Consider the following 13669-nt stretch of genomic DNA (forward strand, 5'->3'; position numbering starts at 1 on the left):
AATAAATGCAGAATTAAGACAAATTAACTGTGGGACCATGTTACAGAACAAATTATATAACTCAATTAGAAGAGGAGGCAAAACATGTAAATATTATTTTCTCTATCTTACTTGGCAGTGAGTCAGTTGAGTCTGTTTAAAATTGTAACATGGAGTTAAAATGAAAACAGAAATGACATCCTGCAAGTTTTCCATAATCGTTCTGCTAAATCTTATATATAAGAGTTTAATATTTATGGTTTGGCAAATCCTTCCATTTGCTTTGTATGTCTTTTTTATTGTGAAAGTAAATGTAAGTTGAATTCCTTATATATACAATATGCATTATGTTTTATAAAATGATTTCTATATAATTACCCTTTATTGACAATGAACTCCAACTTAAGAAAAAAGCTGAGCAGGACATGGATGATTCATCAAAAAGGAAGTAAAATGGCTCAAATGTATAAAAACAGACTCAATCTCACTGATAATAAGAGAAACAAAAATAAGACTCAGACTCTCCAATTTTTACTTATCACATTGGCAAAGATAAAAAAAGACCAGCACCAAGAAGTACTGAGGGTCAAGGTAAGTAGCACTGCACATGCTCTGGTATGAGCCACAAGGGTCATGGCCTCTCAGTGGCAATTTGGGGAACTCTATCGGAACCAGAACACTCCTTTTAGGAACAAAGTCTTTAGACAGTCTTGTCCAAGTGGATTACTCAAGGTTATTGCAGCTTGGTTCAGAGTTGCAAACAATTGGAAACAATTAACATGTCCACCAACCCAATGTGATATTCTAAAACCGCAAAAATAATGAATCCTCAGAACAATCTCCAGGATGTATTAAAGCAAGGGCACACAGTACTGCTGGGGAAACAAGGAAGAAAACACACCCTCGTGTGCCTGTGTTGGCATAAAATTTCTCAGGAAGGATAAACAAGTGACTGATAACATTTATTGTACCCAGGGACAGGGTAAGAGAAGGGACTCTTCATGGTACACCATTTTATTTTATTTTATTTTATTTTATTTTATTTTATTTTATTTTATTTTATTTTATTTATTTATTTTATTATTTTACTTTATTTTATTTTATTTACTTTTAAAATATTTTATTTATTTATCCATGAGAGATACAGAGAGGCAGAGACACAGGCAGAGGGAGAAGCAGGCTCCATCAGGGGTAGCCCGATGTGGGACTCAATACCAGGACTCCAGGATCACTGAGCCGAAGGCAGACACTCAATCGCTGAGCCACCCAGGCGTCCCTCATGGTATATCATTTTATACCTCTGGAATTCTTAATCATATGAGTTCATTATCTGGTCATAACAAATAATTTAGCTTTTTAAAAAAAAATTAACAGTTGAACAGGCAATCAATAATTGGTGCTCTTAGATAGGTCATATGAGATGTTTTAAAACTTTGTTAGGAATTTGACCTTACATTGCCTTGAAGAAATATTAAATAACTCTGAAGTAAGTATAACAAGGGTCAGTAAATTTTTTCTGTAAAAGATAAGATAGACTTGCAAGTAGGTCACATGGTCCTGTGGCAACTAGTCAATTGAAATTGTTTTTCAGAAGCAGCCATAGACAATACATTAATGAATGGATGAGGCTGTGTTTCTATAAAACTTTATTTACAAAACCAGGCAGTGGATGGATTGGGACTTGGCCTGTAGTATGTCTAAACCTATAGAAATCAGAGCCCTAATTATCATCCTTTGCTTCTAAAATCAGTTAGCATTTCTTTTCCTCTAATGTTAAAAAAAAATTAAAATGACTTAATACCAGAGGTCTCCCCAAAAAGATCATGTTGCTTTTTCAACATCATACTGCTATTTCAAGCAAGCATTTATGGACTATGCATCAGTCACACTGGCCTTTCCATTCCTTGAACATGTTTCCGCCTCAGGACCTTTGCACTTGCTGATTCTTTGGCCTGGAAGAGCTATGTCCAGACTTTGGCATGCCTGCCCTCTCTGTCCTTCTGTTCTCAAGCAACAGTTTTCCCTGTCCTGTCTAGTTAAGTAACCCCCACCCACCATCATGCTCTATTACATCACTGGCTTTTCTTATCTGGGATGATAAATGTTATCTTTAAATGATTTGATATTTTGCTTATTTGCATGTGGAGTCTATTTTCCACAGTGAGAAGGTGAGCTCCAAGGTATCTCATTCCTTAGAGCTCCCCTGGAACTCTGTTGACATATTATTGGTTGTTCTGTTTGTTGGTAAGCCCTCATCAGCTCTCACAGCCTGTGCAAACACATGATTCTCCTTGAAGCACTAAGGACCAAACATCTTAGATCCGGACCTGTCAATTCACTCTTTCTACAACTATTTACTGAGTACCTAGTATGCATCAGGCATTGTTCCATACTACTGGGATACTCTAGGGAACACAACTCAAATCCCCTGCCCTAAAGGGGCTTCTTCCATTGTAGTGGAGAGCAGTGGAAAAAATAAGCAGTAAACATGATATCTAAGAAAATTATAAAGAATGTTAGGAAGTTATCAGTGCTATGGAAAAGCCATAAAGTACAGCAGATGAGGTAGGCCTCACTGAGCAGATGACATCTGAGGAAAGACTTGAAGGAGGCAAGGGGGTGGCCCTGTGGATCGAGGAGAAGAACATATAAATGATACCCACATGGAAAGGTGAGCCCTGGAGTGATAGCATGCCTGGTGTGTACAAGAAACAGCAAGGAGGCTGGTATTGCTAGAGCAGAGAGGAGGGAGAAGGAGGAAAGAAATGATGTCAGAGGTTGGGGGATATGATCACATAGGGCTTTGTAGGACATCCATGGTAAGGATTCTAATTTACGGAGTAAAATGGGGAGTTGTTGGAATTTTGAAGAGACTGCCAAGATCTAGCTGCTTTGTGGAAAACAGACAAGAGGAAATAAGAAGGGAATAAGAGAAACCAGTTAAAAGCCTCATGATAACCCAGGTGAGAGGTGATGGAGACTGGACCACGGTGGAGTTTACCAGTGGGGGTCAGATCCTGCATAAACTTTCGAAGTACAGTCACCAGGACTTCTCAATGGCTTAGACTGGGGATGAGAGTGGGTAGTGGCAGAGAAAGAGGGGAGCCAAAGGAGACTCCAGGGTTTCTGACCTAACAAGGAAGGAGGCAGCTGCCCTCAAGTGCCTAGGGAAAAGTTGGGCTATGCAAATGTAGATTTTAAGTGGACAGATTCGGTTTCAGACACGTATTTCAGATAGGTTTTAGACATCCAACTGGAGATGATGCATAATCTGTGTCAGAGTCCAGGATAGAGGTCTACCTTGGAGGAACACATCTGTGAGCCATTGTCACAGAGATCATAGTTAAAGCCAGATGAGATTCTCGAGGGAATACAGATCGAGAGGGTAAGATGACAGGGACTGGGTATTAGCGCACATCGGATGAAGAGGCAGGGGGAGAAGGAGAACCCAGCAAGCAGGGTGAGAAGGAACTCCCAGTGAGGTAGGAAGGAAGCCAGATTGGAATTTCAGAGGCCAAGAGAGAAGGAGGAGGAAGCATCTACCTCGTCAAAGCTGCTAATGGGCCAAGGACTCTGAACTGAGGATAGGTGACTGGGTTGAAGGATATGGAAGTCACCTGAAGAGCAGTTCAGGCTGAGTGGTGCAGGGTTAGTTTAACATAGAGAGAGGGGAGGGACTGGAGCCAGCAAGGAAGATACTCCTGAGAAGTTTGGCTGGAAAGGGGAGCAGAGAAATGGTGGCAGATGGTGAGGGAGTGAGTTCAAAGGAAGTTTGTTTTTGAAGGACGGCATGCTCATGTGTCGATGGGGATAATAATCCACCAGAGAATGAAGAACTGAGGGCATGGGAGAGAGAACCACTGGGGCTGAGTTCCAGAGTCAGAGGTAGAGGTGACACCTGGTGCACAGGAGGGGTGCCTGGATTTAGACAGAAGCATCTCGGGGCAGGGGGCACAGAGACATGCGGTCAGATGCTGAGAGTCTGAGGAAGTCGTCTTCTGACTGCTTCCATGTCTTCAGTGACATAGCAAGCAAGTGGTGAGGATGGGAAAGGAGGTGCTGGATTTGCAGAAAGGGGAGATGCTGAGTCACCTGGGTGAGTGGGGAAGCAAACCCCCAAAGGAGAGAAGATGCTTATGTATCAGCACTGCAGCTCAGTATCAAGGAGAAGAACAGTCTGAAGGGTTAGTAATCATCTTGAAGGCATTTGTTCAATCACTCCTGATCCTGTATATCACCTTCTCCCAACAAGGACAAATTGAGACACCTCTTAGGGATGTAATAAAACAAATGTTAATAGTTAAATCTCAGGGGGCACCTGGCTGGCTCAGTTGGTGGAACATGTGACTCTTGGTCTAGGGGTTGTAAGTTTGAGCCCCACATTGGGCGTAGAGCCTACTAAATATCTATTTAAATCCCAGGAAAATTACTTATCAAGAGATTACCATCAGAACCCTAATACTAATCCTCTGTTTCAAGTTGTGAAACATGATCTACAAGAGGGCAAAACATCAATGGAGAGCCATTATACTTTACCCTAAACCCACACTGGAATTTGCATTCTTTTCCAAGAGCCTCCCATTTTGTTACTTGCATCCTCCATCCCTCACCTAGGGTGATGAGAAAGGGCAAGAAGCCAGAGTGTGATCCAGAGGAGGAACTAAGAAAGGCCTTTCCCTTCGTGATACAGAACGGAGCAGACACTTGCTAGTGCTGAATTAATGGCATCTAATTACAAACCTCCCAAACAAAACAAGATCGTGACAAAGGTGTCAGGGAAGACAAGCGTCAGCTAATAGAAAAAGAGAGACAACAAACACAGATAAATCCATAAGGCAAGACCGTGTTTAGGCTAAAGATGTATGTATCCCATTTTCATAGGAAAGCCATTTTATGACTACCAGTGCAATATTTAGATAATCAGCATGAAGCAGCCCCTTCCCTATTCCTACATTCAGGATGAGAGGCTGATTCATATACGCAGTGCTAGAAATCGATCTGGATTCAGCAAGTCATAACGGTTGTTTCATTGAGCAATATGTTTTATGTTTTATTTACTCAATGGAAGCAAAACTTGTCATCCATAAAAGCAATCCATATGCACCATTAAGGTGCTTATTTATAAACAATACCAGCTCTAAAAGAATCTACCTTCTCTCAGTGACACATGAATATACTCCTTCTACAGACACTCTTTGGGTTCAAATTAAATGTTTCTATGCCAAAAGTCATCTGGATCTTTATCAGGTTTCTTTTTGTGTGTGTGTATGGTGGGGGGGGGGTGTCAGATCTTTAATAGGCCTTAAAACAATCTGCATAGACCAATTCAACCAAACAAGAGATCATTAAAGATTGTGCATGCCACATCAAGTTCCAGCTTTGTTCTACCAACAACTTTTACACATTTTATCTAAAAACACACATTTCTTGGATAATTTCATCATTAAAGATGTAAGAGGTCCAAGCACTTTTAAAATGCTGCTCCACAGGACTCTTACAGGCTGCTGGATGGAGGGTAGATCGGGAGAAGCATTTTGGAAAACTGTTTACTTAAAGCTAAACATCAATGACCCCACATTTCCACTCCTGGGTGTAGACAGACTTTATAACCCCACACAGGGGACAAGCAATCGCCAGTGGCAGCGGAATGGATGGACTGTGGTATACGCACACACCCAGATGCCAACCACCAATGAAAAGAAGCTACCACTGTATGCAGCCACATAAATGAATCTCACAAACATTAATGTACAACAAAAGAAGGCAAATACAAATAGTGCCTAATAAGTGAAATATGTTCACATGAGGTTCAAAAACAGACAAGACTGTCTGTGTCATTCGAAATCAGAAGAGTGTACAACCATGGGAAGAGGGTGATGCACCAGAAGGGCAGGGGGCCTCTGGGGCTGGATTTGCCTGTTTCTAGTATCTGGGTCCTGGTGACACAGGGGTGTTCACTCTGAAGATTTCTGGGGCTGTACACTTAGGATGTGTACTTCTCTGCACAGATACGTTATATTTCAATTAGGAGTTTTCTGAAAAGAATATACTTATTTTTCCAAGTATATTCAGAAAATATCCTTCAAAAAAAAAAAAAACCAGAGCCGGAGGGCAATAACTTAGTTTTTATTTTTATTGTTCCATGAAAATGAATTTTCTATAGTAAAAGCAATGATTTCTGTTCAAATATATTACCTCACATAAAAGAGGAAATGAAATATTTAAAGGACTATACATTCATAGTATAAATGAGAATATAAATTATAGTTACATCCATTTTGCAGTTAACCAATAGCCTTTTTCTATATCAACTTACCTGAGTTGCTTTGCATAGCTGAGTTCGATCTCTGTCCTCTCCTTTACAAATTTGATGTATTTCTCAAGAATGTCAATTCCCCACTGTGTGTGTTTTTCTAAGTTGTCAAATTGATCCTGTTTAAAAAACAAAGAGAGAGAGAGAGCTTATAATCCTTCCCTGTGATTAATATAATTTCAGTGAACAATTCTCTCAACAATATGTGGCTGCGTAGAAAGCAGTTCTAATATTTTCCATGATTGTACTGGGTGCTTTTCTTGTTGAGCAGTTTTAAATCAACATTACCAAATTTGGTTCGAAAACTGCCTGGGGTACTGAACTCTGACCCATTTGTTCATGTTAGAAACATGGTTTGGGGATATAGTTAACGTCCCGGTGAAAAGGAAAATATCTTTCCCAGATTCCAAAAGCCGAGAAGTGAAACACCCAGGTCAACTCAGTGGTGCTGCCAGCACCTTACCTGCTATCTCTGATTCCTAACAGCTCATGGAAATTTGGGGCAAGCAAATGGGAGCAAGAGGAGTTGAGGAGTTACAAAACGCTGCTTTCTTCAAACAGATAAATAAAATGACTCATGTGGACTTTATTCAAACATTGAAACATTTATCAACCCCACACTGTGTGTCAGGAAAGGAGCCGGGTAACCGATGAACAGAAATAGAGCCCCATCTGCAGATGCCTGCAGGTTCCTAGCCTGGAAGAATGAGAGGAGTATTCTAGCCACAGCTACTGCAAAGGCATGGACATATCCAGGAGTGGGGAAGGGGGGGGACTTGTCAGGCTGGAGCCAAGGTGGGGCCTGGGTCCCACCATCCAAGGGAAGGATGGTGGTGGGTAAGAAACTAGACAGATTCCAGCCCATCACCCCAGGCCTCAAACAACGAGCAAAGTAGTTTCACCTCTCTGAAGTGGGCACAAGTGAGCTGCTGAACCTGCAAGGGGAGAGGGCACCCCCACAGACGTGTTTGGAATCGCCAGGAGGTGGAAGCTGGGAGATGGTTCCCTAGTCCAGGGGAGGGAAAATGGGAGGAGAGGGAAGGACGCATGGACCTGAAACAACTACAATCAACTCATCTCAGCTGCCGATTGCAGGAGGAGGCTGCAAAGGGATATGAAGGAGAAGCGGGATTCTGGGGGCCTCCCTGCCTCTGGCTCCTGGGACTAGAGAGCCCAGAGGTAGCGTTTGGGGTGAAGTGGCATGTTGCTCGAGGGAGTGTCAGGTCCAGGAGGGAACTGGAAATGCAGATCTAATTCGGAGTTCAAGGCGGGAGGCCTGTGGGCTAGAGTTGCTGAAGCCACAGCCAGGGATCCAAGAGTAAAGCTGGCTGCAGCTCTGCACTGAGTTAGTGAGGAGGGCCTGACCCACAGAGCCCACAAAGGCCTGGGCAAGTAAAGGGAGTGTCAGGGAAGGGGGAGCTGCCACGAAAGAAAGGTGTCTGCTGTCTCCTGGGGCTGTGTGTGTGGCAGGAATAGAAAATGCAGGTCTGGCCCCAGCCTGGGACTTCACCACTGAGGGCCACTGAACATAGCCCAGTGTATAATCATTTGCCTAAAGATTCAGCATCAATCCCTGTCTAATTTCACAACTCAGTCATGAAGACCATGTCAAATGGGAAAAGAGTCCAATCGAGCATAAAAATACAAAGCCACAATTTAATCCTGTCAAAAGCGTGTGTGATCCAACAGGACACACTGGGTGCCATCCCACAGCTTGTTTTTAAAACCTAGCATCTTGGGACGCCTGGGTGGCTCAGTGGTTGAGCATCTGCCTTCAGCTCAGGGCATGGTCCTGGGATCCTGGGATCCAGTCCTGCACCTCCCTTCTCCCTCTGCCTCTCATGAATAAATAAATGAAATCTTAAAAACAAAAACAAAGAACAAAGAACAAAAAAGACTCTAGCATCTTCGACCTGATACCTGTACTCACACTTTTATTCTGTTTTCCATTCAAAGCTGTGCAAACTGTAAAATGAGTACACACAGTTCCCTAGAAGTCCAACCTGGGTGGGTGCGGGCAGGCGGCAGAGTCAAAAACACTTTTTCTCCAATGTCTGAAATTCTATTTTTTTTTAAAATTTATTTATGATAGTCACAGAGAGAGTGAGAGAGAGAGAGAGAGAGAGAGAGGCAGAAACAGAGGCAGGCTCCATGCACCGGGAGCCCGACGTGGGATTCGATCCTGGGTCTCCAGGATCGTGCCCTGGGCCAAAGGCAGGCGCTAAACTGCTGTGCCACCCAGGGATCCCTGAAATTCTATTCTTAAAGAAAACTCATTTCCTCCACTTTACTCCCACCCAGGCCCACAGAACAGCTTGAGAGACTGTTGGGTTTTACTGGTGTGTTTCTTCTCATGGAAAAGAATCACTGTCAACTGTTTGTCTTTCGATCGAATGATCGTTTATATTACCATGTGTTTTTTATGGGACAGGGCAGCCCTGGTGGCTCAGCGGTTTAGCGCCGCCTTCAGCCCAGGGTGTGATCCTGGAGACCCGGGATCGAGTCCCACGTCAGGCTCCCTGCATGGAGCCTGCTTCTCCCTCTGCCGGTCTGTCTCTGTCTCTGTCTCTCTCTTTCTGTGTCTCTCATGAATAAATAAATAAAATCTTAAAAACAAAACAAAACAAAAAAAAAAACAACAAGGGACAACTATTAGAGGTTCTCATTGATTCTTGGTCTCCAATAATATATTCCACAGGCATCGAGGTTCCACTTCAAGAAATGCTAGTCAGGAAGGTGATTTATTTATGCCATCTATAAAGACAAGGGTTGCCAAGCAAATTAATAGTGTAAACAAGACTGTAGGTCACTTGAAACTACTTGAAAGAACAAATATACAAACAACTCAAGTAATGCTTACAAACCATTCCTAGCTATTTATTTGTTATTTTTTAAAGATATTATTTATTTATTCATGAGAGACAGAGAGAGAGACAGAGGCAGAAACAGGCTCCACGCAGGGAGCCCGACGTAGGACTCGATCCCAGGTCTCCAGGATCACACCCCGGATTGAAGGCGGCGCTAAACCGCTGAGCCACCCCGGCTGCCCCATTCCTAGCTACTTAGAGCAAGGCTTGTTTAAAGCTCTGGGCTGGTCAGTAGGTAACCCTTTGCTAATCTAGTTTCATAGCGATCCTATTTATTTAAAAACTCCTTTCCACAGCCCTCCCATCATTTGAGAGTCCTCTCCTGTTTCCTCTCCCATCCTCAGAACTTTACTATTTTTCAGGAGTTATAGGGGTTTCCCTGAAAACTTGCTAACACCATCATCAGTTCTTAGATTGTCCTGAGGATGGTCTAACTACATGTTTTTCCCTATTAGTATGGAATTCTTTTTTTAGCCCCATGTATACAATACAGAACAACAGCGCTTGATGCCAAAACTCTTTTTTTTTTTTAAATCTACATTTGAATTGAGTCTACCTTAAAAATTACCGGTCCCAAACCAGCAATATGTTTTCAATAAAGTTATCTATATTCAGGAACATTTGGCAAGCTATAATAAGGCACTTAAATAAGGTCAAAATAAGATAGAAGATCTTAATACTAAAAACCTTACTCAGTAGTAACAAATAAGGCTAGTACTTGTTTGTCGATATAGTATTGTTCTTTTTATGCTGTATTAAAACATCTCTAGGGGTGCCTGGTTGGCTCCGTTGGTGGAACATGTGACTCTTGGTCTCAGGGTCATGAGTTTGAGTTCCACTCTGGATATAGAGCTTACTTAAAAAAATAAACGAAATAAAATATTGTCACAAATAAAATTTTTAAAAATACTAAAGCATTTCTAATGTTGCCACACTCTATGGCTCCCATCACATGGATTGCCACAGCATGGACTTTTTTGACAGCAACTAAAAGCAAATTCAAAACAGATGAAAAACTAATCAACCCACTTACATTCTTGACCAAAATGTGGAAAACTTAATGGAAAAACATTCCAATATTAAAAAGACTCCTTTGTGGGCAAATATCACAAATGGCCCTTTAAAAAATAGCCGTTGCCACTTTTTTTTTTTAAGATTTTATTTATTTATTCATGAGAGACACAGGCAGAGGGAGAAGCAGGCACCATGCAGGGAGCCCGACATGGGACTCGATCCTGGGTCTCCAGGACCACGCCCTGGGCTGAAGGCAGGCGCTAAACCACTGAGCCACCTGGGCTGCCCACCATTGCCACTTTGGAGATGGGGCCATTATCAAAAATGCACCCCTTCTCTTGTGATATTATATAATAACAGTTCTGAAGACTCCTTAAGGATCTCCAAAAGCTTTTATTTATGTGGGTTATGGCTATCATAATTTACTCTATCAGATATTAAAAACTGAGAGAGTTTTTAAACATATTTATTAATTCATTTAAAAAGACAACACTAAATCCATTACATGTTAAAATAATTAGCACTGTTTTCTTTTTAAGAACTTTCCTTTCCAAAACAATAAGAAAAAGAAGTGAGAAGACTGGCACTGTTGTGTATTTTGCAAATCTCTTTCATGTCTGGCTTAATAGAAGACAGCTGGGTGTTCAGATGCTTCTGCATTCAATCTGGTGTGATTCCTTACTTTTGGTTGAAGTATACAAAAAAAATAAGACTGCACACAGATTCATAATAAAAAAGTGGAGGAGTATTTCAATGGTCTTTTTAGGTCATTCTGGATACTGTTTGATGATACCACACCAAGACGCAACTAATAGAAGTTTCTTAAAGGTTAGTTGCAATGTGAGATCTAAAACTATACCAATGAATTTTTCATATCGGGTTATAATAAAATGCACTAGTCAATTCTGTGCTTTGAATGGATCTTTTACCTGCACGTGATTGTATTACATCATGCCCTGGTCATTTAGAAATATTATTTCACTGATACTTGCAAGATCTTCCAAGTGTTTACACATTTCACATTTCAACATTTTATAATATATTTTAAAACCACATTTGTTTATACTGTTAACTATCTCATATTCTCTAGTGAGTCTTTTTTATTTTATTTTTGATAAAGTAAGCTCTATGCCCAACATGGAGCTTGAATTTATGACTCTGAGATCTAGAGTCTGATGAGTCTTTAAATACCAGGGACCTGTCAAGCTCACAGTGGCAAATACAAATTTTTCAAAATTCTAATTTTTTAAAAAAGATTTCATTTATTCATTCATGAGAGAGAGAGAGAGAGAGAGCGACAAGCAGAGGGAGAAACAGGCTCCATGCAGGGAGCCGGATGTGGGACTTGACCCCCGGTCTCTAGGACCACGCTCTGGGATGAAGGCAGGCGCCAAACCGCCAATCCACCCAAGCATCCCTCAAAATTCTAATTTTTACTTAAAAGCTAGGATTTTATCATCGGCAACAAATAGTTGTTTCCTTAAAGTGACAGGCTCACTTCACTTATTTTTGAGAAAATATCTGACAAATGCCCAAGAGTTTGTCCACCAATTGTTCTCTTAAGTAAAAATAGTATCCATGAAAAAAGCAGTTATTTCAGCTTACAACACCATCACCTGAGTATCCTGGTAACACTCAGTGCTCTAGGTGTACTTCCCATCTTGCTGTACATACTATTCAAAAGGCATAAATTCAACAGTTTAGATTTAGTAAAATTACTAATCTTACCATTTCATCAAGGACATTTTTAGATAAAACTGATTAAAAAAAAAAAAAACAGCTAACAGTGAAGAATACAAGAGCTATTGGTACGATGTGGAGTCACTGCCCTGATTCACGCCAGTGGCCTTCCCACCATCACTTTTGTACAATCAGTGTAAACATCCACATAGTGAGAAAGATAATGTCTTAGTATCATTATGAAAATAATTTTGGCTCTGTGGACTCCATAAGAGGGTTTCTGGAACCTCTGGAGGTCCAGGGATCACACTTTAAGAACTACTTCATGATACATACTCTAAAATTTCTATTTGAAAGCTTCAAAGTTTCTCTTTGAAAGGAAGTCAGATGATATATGACCTAATGGAAAATTATGTTTAATGTACAAGTGCCTACTATATATACACTCAAGAATTAACTCCAAAATTGCCAAGAGAAGTTCAAATGGATGTTTCCAAGTAGCTGGGTACAACATGATGGGCCCCCTCTTGACCTCTTATTGCTCCTTGAATTCAAACCAAACAAAGGTTCGTGCCAGGAGCTGTTGGCTACAAGAGGCTGAGTAAGCTGCAGAGACAAATGAGGAGAGTACATGTACATTAATCAAATGCAATTACTGTATTTTCCAATTATTTTCAGGTCTGGTTACATGCACACTGAAGACTGAACCAGAAGTATGAACCATGGCCATTGTTTGGTTCATTATGTCTTCATCAGAGTTCCTAAAGAATCATGACAAATTCAAGACAAATTTTGCCTTCGTGTACTTACAATAGCAATTCATCGGTCTGTGCCAAAACTGGGCTCTCTAGGTCAGTATATAAATGACTGCTCTTGGCTATGCTTAAGAAGTCTTCTGAAATCTGATTTTTCTCTCCAAGTATGCAAAAGAACTGACAAGAAAAGATAGTTCCTTTAAAGTGAGGAGACCCAAGTCAGCCACAAGGAAGTTTTTCTCCAAAGTATGGGTCAGTTTTTAATACGGTACTTCCTGTCATTGAAAAGTGTACTAAACCCCAACACAAATTCAAAATCCCTGGAACAAGCCAATCTGGTAAGAAACTAAGTTGCTAAAGTTACCTCCAGTGTCAATGGCTCAGACTCCAAGGAAGGGTATCCTGAGGCCAGCTCTCCACAAATCTCTTTCTTGCAGCAAGTGACTCACTCAGTGAAGAGAATTATCCCTTCTATATCATGGGTCCACTTCCATCCATGTGGTCTAGATCACTGTTTTAGGGTATTCTAATTTAGGATAAATTCACTTTCCTAAGGACTAGGGCACTTTGAGAAGCAGACCTTAAATGGTGCTATTTGAACAGAATCCCTCGGGATAATATTACTGGTATTAGCTTCCTCTTATCTTTGAGAGAAAAGTGTCAGCACATATAGATTTACCCAGAGTAAATGTAACAAAACTTCCATTAAAAATGTTTTTAAAAATCAATTTGGTTCTGAATACTAAAGTAGCTGTATATATAGGAAAGTTTTATAAACCTTTACAAACAAAAATGTGTCATCACGAATGTCACCCAAAATGCTAGATCTCAAATGTGAAACAAAGACTTCAATTAATCTCCGTGGACAAATAAAAGAACTTTTCTCATACATAATATTAGAAACAGAAATACCCTTGGGGCACCTGGGTGGCTCAGTCAGTTGGGCAGCCGACTCTTGGTTTCAGTCCAGGTCATGATATCAAGCCCCACATTGGGCTCCATGCTCATCAGGGAATCTGCTTGAGGATTCTCTCTCTCCCTCTCCCCCTCCTACCCCACCA

The 13669-nt window shown here is 41.0% G+C and overlaps 1 protein-coding gene across 20 annotated transcripts in view; it reads right to left on the reverse strand.

Moving 5' to 3' along the window:
• The window catches only part of FNBP1 (formin binding protein 1), a 152724-nt gene that overhangs the window by 80449 nt on the left and 58606 nt on the right, over positions 1-13669 (reverse strand). For all 20 annotated transcript variants that reach the window (XM_072778307.1, XM_072778303.1, XM_072778305.1 and 17 more), the window contains one exon: positions 6296-6411. In XM_072778307.1, the coding sequence (XP_072634408.1) occupies positions 6296-6411 (116 nt within the window). The remainder of the gene's footprint in view (positions 1-6295; positions 6412-13669) is intronic.

Source organism: Canis lupus, chromosome 16 (assembly GCF_048164855.1).
Source record: "Canis lupus baileyi chromosome 16, mCanLup2.hap1, whole genome shotgun sequence".
Lineage (NCBI taxonomy): Eukaryota > Metazoa > Chordata > Mammalia > Carnivora > Canidae > Canis > Canis lupus.